The sequence below is a fragment of the Pongo abelii genome, chromosome 17 (genome assembly GCF_028885655.2).
Source record: "Pongo abelii isolate AG06213 chromosome 17, NHGRI_mPonAbe1-v2.0_pri, whole genome shotgun sequence".
Lineage (NCBI taxonomy): Eukaryota > Metazoa > Chordata > Mammalia > Primates > Hominidae > Pongo > Pongo abelii.
This window is the reverse complement of record NC_072002.2, coordinates 73,447,546-73,455,452: the sequence shown is the minus strand read 5'-3', so window position 1 is coordinate 73,455,452 and position 7,907 is coordinate 73,447,546. Positions and strand designations below refer to the sequence as shown.

At 43.5% G+C, this 7,907-nt stretch overlaps 1 protein-coding gene across 2 annotated transcripts in view; it reads left to right on the top strand.

Annotated features, from left to right (window-relative positions):
* The first annotated feature begins 713 nt into the window (after nt 1–713).
* The window catches only part of ALPK2 (alpha kinase 2), a 130,961-nt gene continuing 123,767 nt past the window's right edge, over nt 714–7,907 (top strand). Inside the window, exons 1-2 of one of the 2 annotated variants that reach the window (XM_054538017.2) lie at nt 714–842; nt 5,110–5,227. In XM_054538017.2, the coding sequence (XP_054393992.2) occupies nt 734–842; nt 5,110–5,227 (227 nt within the window). In that variant the 5' untranslated portion in view covers nt 714–733. The remainder of the gene's footprint in view (nt 843–5,109; nt 5,228–7,907) is intronic. The other variant, XM_054538016.2, reaches the window with a different exon arrangement.

Here is a 7,907-nt window from a genome sequence, read left to right as displayed (position 1 = left end):
TGTAGGAGACATTAGTAACTATCCTGTAAGTAGCTTCAAAGAGATTAAGTGAAATAATATATCTGGTGACTAATCAAGTGTTTAGTGCCTGCCTTCCCCTAGGGCACCCACCTGGTTCTCAGAAGGAGCAGTCATATCCTAATTTCAAAATATCTCCTCCCTGGATATCATTTCAACACAACCAACATGTTTTTTGGAGGCAAAGACATATACACACTTTTTTGAGCACAGTATGAAAAGACTTTAAGAAGAGAAAGGAAGAGGAATGAGAGGAGGTGGCCCTAACCATAGCCTCATGGGATGCTTCCCTCTCCATTGGAGCTCTGGCTGCCCTGGGATCTGCCTAGGACAATAGGATTTGTGGTTCTCAATCAGGGCACCCCCCCATCCCCCTGCAGTGTCTGCAGACATTTTTGATTGTCACACATGGAGGGGTGGGGGTGCTATTGGCATCTGGTGGGTAGAGGCCAGGGATGCAGCTAAATGTCCTGCAATGCACAAGACATCCCCGAAATACAGAAGGATCCAGCCCACCTACCAGCAGCACCACGGCCTGGAAAGGCTGCCCAAAGACCTTCAGTCTGCCCACCCGCCAGCGTGCAGTGAGCTGCCAGGGCGGCACCCTGTGGTTTCTGGAATTCCTAAGAAGGCCAGAGAAATCCCAGAACAAATGGTGATGTCGGGGATTTTTTTTTTTTTTTTTCTTTTTTCAGATTCGGTGCGGCATGAAAGGATGACAGACTCCGAAGGGCCCCAGAGGCCCCCGCTGTGTTTTTTATCTACATTGCTTCCCCAGAAGGTTCCTGAGAAGTCAGACGCTGTGCTTCGCTGCATAATATCTGGTAACCATCACTAGACTAGCTGATCACCCTCTAAAATCTCCCTGCATGCCAGGTTTCTTGGCTCACAAAGGCATTACTAAAACATCATTTGGGAAAATTACCTTGGAAGTTTTTTTTTCTGTGTAATCAATGAAGCAACTCCATCCTCTATGATTTGTTTCTAAAAGATTTCTTTGAGTGACTTCCTGGACATGATTTAGTGGTCTTTACTTCACCTGTGATTCTGGGTTGGGCACCTCTCACACTGCTTCTTTTTATCAGATAATCCACTCTTAATTTTCCTTCTTTCTTGGGTGTCCTTACCCATAGTTTAAATTCATGGAGCACAGAGGAATGGCATGAATCACTTCTTTTCGGTAAATTGATGGAATTCTTCTGTTATTCTTTAATTGATTTTTTTTTTTTTTTTTTTTTGAGATGGAGTCTCTCTCTGACACCCAGGCTGGAGTGCAGTGGCATGATCTCGGCTCACTGCCACCCCCACCTCCCAGGTTCAAGCTATTCTCCTGCCTCAGCCTCCCAAGTAGCTGGGAATAGAGGCATGTGCCACTGCACCTGGCTAATTTTTTTCTTTTTCTTTTTCTTTTTCTTTTTTTTTGAGACAGAGTCTTGCTCTGTTGCCAGGCTGGAGAGCAATGGCACGATCTCGGCTCACTGCAATCTCCAACTTTTGGTTTCAAGCAATTCTCCCACCTCAGCCTCCCAAGTAGCTGAGATTACAGGCACCCGCCACTACACCCGGCTAATTTTTTGTGTTTTAGTGGAGATGGGGTTTCACCATGTTGGTCAGGCTGGTCTCGAACTCCTGACCTCAGGTGATCTGCCTGCCTCGGCCTCCCAAAGTGCTGGGATTACAGGCGTGAGCCACCGCAGCTGGCTCGCCTGGCTAATTTTTATATTTTTAATAGAGACGGTGGGGGGGGTTTCACCATGTTGGCCAGGATGGTCTCGATCTCTTGACCTCATGATCTGCCTGCCTTGGCCTCCCAAAGTGCTGGAATTACAGGCGTGAGCCACTGTGCCTGGCCCTAATTGATATCTTAAAACTGGCTAAATTAGTCTTTCCTCTGCACGCCTTCTTCAGGGATGCTAATAAGAAGTGAAAATCTTAAAACGGAGGCAATGGGTGACCAGTGGAGAAAAAGCAGGGAACTGGGATTCCCCTCGGATTGGTGAATAAAGAACTCAGAATTGATCAAGTATGGGTACTCCCAATGGTAAAAGGATTTATCATCGAAAGAACATAAACATAAAACAATTGGGTAGGGAAGTGATATCTTGTACCTCATGGGTGGTTCTCTTTTCTTTTTTGGATTATGTCTCTAACCTTGAAAACATGAAGGCGCCAATGGTGTTTCTTGAGGGCAGACAGAAAACTCTTCTCCCCTTGCTCTTTTTTTTTTTTTTTTTTGTTTTTTTTTTTTTGAGACAGGGTCTCTCTTGCTCTGTTGCCCAGGCTGGAGTGCAGTGGCACAATCTCAGCTCACGGCAACCTCCACCTCCCAGGTTCAAGCGATTCTCATGCCTCAACCTCCCAAGTGGCTGGGATTCCAGATGCACACCACCATGCCCAGCTCATTTTTGTATTTTTAGTAGAATGGGGTTTTGCTATGTCGGCCAGGTTGGTCTCTGATCCCGTTTTTCTAAGTCCAGAGAGGAGAGGGGTGAGCCTCAGAAACGGCTGCCTTTCGCTAGCAGAAGTCATCATAAAACCTCGATTTCAGCCTGGAGTTGCAGCGTAGAACTGTGCGCTCAGCCTCTCCAAGCCCAGGCTCTGTCTCAGTGATGGTCCATCATCAGGCAGACAGAGCAGTGCAAGCTGACCTTGAGTCTTCAGAGCAGAGCTCTCGTGTGTTTGGACACGCCCTGAACTTGGCTGTGGTCCCCTCGCCCAGATACTTCTGAAATGTTTAGGAGGTGGCTCTCGATATATGACCCACAGTAGGTTCCAAAAACAAGGGGAGGACTTTCAGGTGAGGTTTCCAGCAAGTGGCAGGAGAAAAGAGAACCACCCACAAGATACCAGATACCACTTCCCTATGCAAGTCTCATTTCTGGCTGATTGTTCAGATCTATACTGCACAGGGGAAAAAAACAGTCAGCCATTAGGAAACTGGGGGAAATCAATCAGCCCTCATCAGCCTGAGTGAAAAACTGGAATCCAAGAGATCAAAATGAGTTCCCAGGCCCAGCTCATGAACATTTTATGTATTTTCTTCAAAACAGCCACATACCCACAAAAAGGAGGAATTAACTGCTTCCTATAAAGGAGTGTGATGAAACAGTCTTAAAGGAGGACACAGGGTTGACAAGAACAGGCAGAAATGAATTATGATCAGAAACCCCTTGATGGTTTTTCAGGGAAGCTCATTTTTTGGTGTCTTTTTATAGGCAAATGCCTGTAAGAGGCTCAGCCATGCAGCTGCTGGAGGATTTATCCTTGCATGCAGGTCTATCTGTTCCAAGCCCCAGGGTAACTACTCAGGCGTTTACCTGAAGGGGAAGGCAAGGAGGAAAAATCCACAGTTGCCAAAAAAAGCACATTCATGGCATGAGCACAGCGGCAGCCTAGCTGGGAGACACAGGGAGGGAGGGAGGGAGGGAGACTCAGCATTTTCAGGTCCTGCTCATGGTGCAGGTGCAGGTCTAATGAACTTTTTCTTCCCTCTGTACTTCGTTTGTCTTTCCTCTATCTATGGAGTTCCTTTTTTTCTTTCCTTTTTTTTTTTTTTTTTTGAGACAAGGTCTCACTCTGTTGCCCAGGCTGGAGTGCAGTGGCACAATCATGATTACGGCTCACTGCAGCCTCAACCACACAGGCTCAGATCATCCTCCTGTCTTAGCCTCCCAGGTAGCTGAGACTACAGGTGCACACCACCACACCCTAATAACTTTTGTATTTTTTCTAGAGATGAGGTTTTGCCATGTGGCCCAGACTGGTCTTAAACACCTAGACTCAAGTGATTCACCCACCCGCCTCGGCCTCCCAAAGTGCTGGGATTATAGGCGTGAGCCACCATGCCTGGCCAGAACATGGGGTTCTCATCTTAGTGGTCTCTGGAGTTGCTCACCAAAAATTATGCAATAAATAAGACAGAAATACAAGAACGTTCCTAAGACAGATTAAGAATGGTGTATTGTTTCCAAATACCAGGCTTTCCTTCCTGTGCATATGGCACATTTTGACATATTTTCAGTGACATGAAGGCTAATGAGAAAGCTCTTTGGAACACAATGGAAACCTTCCTGCTCTGTAACAAGAGGGAAAAATCCCAAGGGGTGGATGAAATTCCTGGAGGTTTTACCGGATTAGCCCATTAACATCACGTCCCATTATTGAACACCAGGGAAGGATGAATCTTTTCTGAGAGAGAAAGTGTAGGTCAATTTCTGTGATGATATCAGTAACATATGCATAGCATCAGTCTGGGAAGCATACATTCCAAACTCTTCATCCTCAGGAAGAAAGTGGCATTTGCAAATCTACTTTGTTCTCTCTTTTGTGCCATAACTAATGCACTAACTTTGAGCACTATTAAAGTATAATTTTCAAAAAGGTAAAGTGATTCCCATGCAAATATGAAATACACATTTTAAAGATTTTATTCAACTCATTAATTAGAGAAGAAACCAGAAACTATTAAAGTTTGAGGAGCTAGGTATGTACAGGCAATTTAATAAAGGAATGTTGGGGTAAAACTGCTGGGTTAGGTATAGCACTGGTTAATGTCCTACAGAGCAATAAACAATAACTTATAGCAATAAACAATAACTTATAGGGTTATCTTTTCTCCTAGATGGAAATTATTTGCATTTCTATTGGATAAAAACCTGCAAATTAACATATAACTTCACTTTAAATCAGTAGTTATCATTGAGTGAAACAAAGTATATGACCCAAGATCACCCTTGGATGGGCCTTTGCCTTCATATGACATTGAAAAAGGATACTATTCATATCTTTGCCTTATTTCCAAGTATTGGAAAATTTTTCTTAATAGCACGTTGAGATTAGGGGTAGCATTTTTCATTTTGTATGCCACCCGTCAGCACAGCACCATCTTAGGTACATAACATGCTCTATAGTGTCTGCTGAATTATGTGTTTATTTGTGTCAGCAAGAAGAAACTTTTTCAATTCCTCACCTAACGTAATCCATCATCCTCATCCCTGTTGCTTACTGTCCATCCTTGTTCATAGCTTTATGGTTTTTTTTTTCCTAAAAATACCTAAACTAATAAGGATATTTTTCTTTCTTTATTGTCAGGTCAGCCCAAGCCAGAGGTAACTTGGTATAAGAATGGTCAGGCCATCGATGGGAGTGGCATTGTTTCCAACTATGAATTCTTTGAGAATCAGTATATTCATGTGTTACATCTCTCTTGGTAAGTGGCTATACCCCTGTGGACTGTTTACTAATATCCCTATATTCTGTCACGTGCTGATTACTATGAGGTAAGGCCAAAAGATTGGCTCATATTTGCTTCTAGAGTCCTAATTTTAGATGCTATTGGCAGGCATCAGCCAAAGCACCCAGCAATGACGATTTCCTGAGCTCTGCTCAGTAACTAATTATACTCCCCTAATTTGCTGCTGTCAATGGAGTTAACCTTTATCTAGAATTTTATTCAAGGCGATCCAGCCATTGCCATCCATTAAATAAGCTTTTCATTTCATCTTGATCTCTCTGGAAAGTGAAGAAAGTGTGACAGGATCTCAGCATTGTTGTCCAAACTTCCATGGGTAGGAAGAAGGAGAAGTGGCTGACTATGATCCCATAGCACCTTGGCGATGGAGTTCAGACTAGAAACCATACCCACTGGCTTTATTTTAGGAAGTAGTATGGTCCAGTACAGTGATTTTGAATTTTTTTTGTTCCTCCAAGAACTTTTGTTTGGATAAAACCAGGAAACTCAATAAGTAAAGGAGAGAAAATGAGAACTGCTCTGAGTGAAGCTGGGTGGGGAGTCTGTGCTTTTGATCCTCAATGCTACTAAATTGGTCACAGTGCCATTATGGGGCTCTGGGGAGCCTGAGGGTTCTTCAAAGCATGGTATGAAAATGACTGGTAGGCATGGGAGTGTGCTGATAGCCTTGAGTCTGAGATTTTAAAAAAGACTTGTTGAGTTCCAGCTCTGCCATTTTCTTGCTGTATGACCTTGGCCAGTTGCTTAACCTCTCTGAAACTCAATTTCGTCATCTATAAAACAAAAGGATGACAGAGAGAGTTAAAGAATGTAATGCTTGTAGAAGTTTCATTGTAGAGGAGTTGTTCATAAACACAAAAGCTTTCTTATCTCCCATCTAGTCCTTTGTTTAAAGTAACAGGCTGAGCGAGGTGGTGGCTTATGCCTGCAATCTCAGCAATTTGGGAGGGTGAGGCAGGAGGATTGCTTGAGGCCGGGAGTTTGAGAAAAGCCTGGGCAACATAGTGAGACTTCATCTCTACAGAAAAATTGAAAAATTAGCTGGGCGTGGTGGCTCATGCCTGTAGTCCCAGTTACTCGAGAGGCCAGGGTGGAAGAATTGCTTGAGCCCAGGAGTTTGAGGCTGCAGTGAGCTATGATTGCACCACTGCACTCCAGCTTGGGTGACAGAGTGAAATCCTGTCACAAAAATAAGTAAATATGTAAATAAATAATAAACATCGACATCATTTTACCATGCTCATCTGACTTACAGCATATCTAGCCTAACATTTAAGATACCCATTACTCATCTATTCTTTAATTCTTTAGATACCATTCTTCTGGCACGTACATATGCCAAGCATTTTGCTTAACACTAGAGATGGAGGAAAATAACACAAACATTGTCCACACCCTTACAAAACGTCAACTCTGGTATGGACGATCAGTGGTGAACAAAGAAAGCCATTCTTCCCCTTACCACTCCAGTATACTTGGGAGACAGCCGGATTGGCATTTGCTGGCCCTTGACCGTGACCTGGACTTTCCTACTTCTTCATTCCAACCTTGTCGAGGTCTCCCCTTCCTCGTCTTTATCCCATTCAGCTTAGAAGCCACCTGTAAGGTTCACAGGTGAGATTCTAGTTACCCATGGGTTTGTCCAGCCTCAAACATTCTCTTCTCCTTTGATCTTGTTGCACAGGCCTCCCTTTTGGTGGTTATTCATTGCTCGGGATTAATGACAAGTTCAGTAGACCGTGGGCCTCACAGGGGGCAGAAGCCCTCTCTGATTCACAGAAACATCCCCTAGAGCCTGGCACAGTGCCTACAACATAAATATTTGTTGAAAGGATGGATGGAGACATCTATCTATCTATATCTCTCCCTTTCTCTATCTATTGTTTTTGTGGTTGGTTTATCTAGATCAATGTTAGCAAACATTTTTCTAAAAGGGGCCAGATAGTAAGTATTTTAGCCTTTGCAGGCCAGATGCAAAAACAGGCCACAACTATTCAGATCTGTCATAGATAATATGCTTTAAAAAAAAAAATAGCATAGTTGTGTACCAATAAAACTTTATTTACAAAAACAGGTGAGGGACCAGATTTGGCCTGTGGGCTATAGTTTGCCTACCCTGGTAAGATCCTTGAGGATCTACACACTGAACTTCTTTGTATGTTTCCCACCCTTGCTTATTTTCCTCTGAGCACTCAACATATATTTCCTGATTAATTTTAGTCTCACAGTAAACCAAAATATTATACCCACATTTTAACCAGAAGAGAAGCTTGACATGTGTTCTTTTAAGAATTGAGATTTGCTATTACTGTTTTATGTTCAATATACAGGATGAGGGTATAAAGGAATGGAGGAATAAGAAGCCCATGAGGAAGCCCCAGAGGCAGGTGGGCAAGTCAAAGCAGGAGGTATACAAAGCAGGAGGAGAAACTTGGGGAGGAAACTTGCCCTGTGGAAGGTTCAGGGAGTCACCATTCCCTGCTCTGAGATCCAGCAGGGCAGTGGCTTTCCATAAAAATTGAAGATTTGACACAACAGAATCCACTCTTTCCAAGCTCCTGGGCTGCCATTTTGAAAAATAGCCCGTCTACTAGGAAAAGTATTCAGTCGTAATGCAAGAAATGTTGGTAGAGCCCTA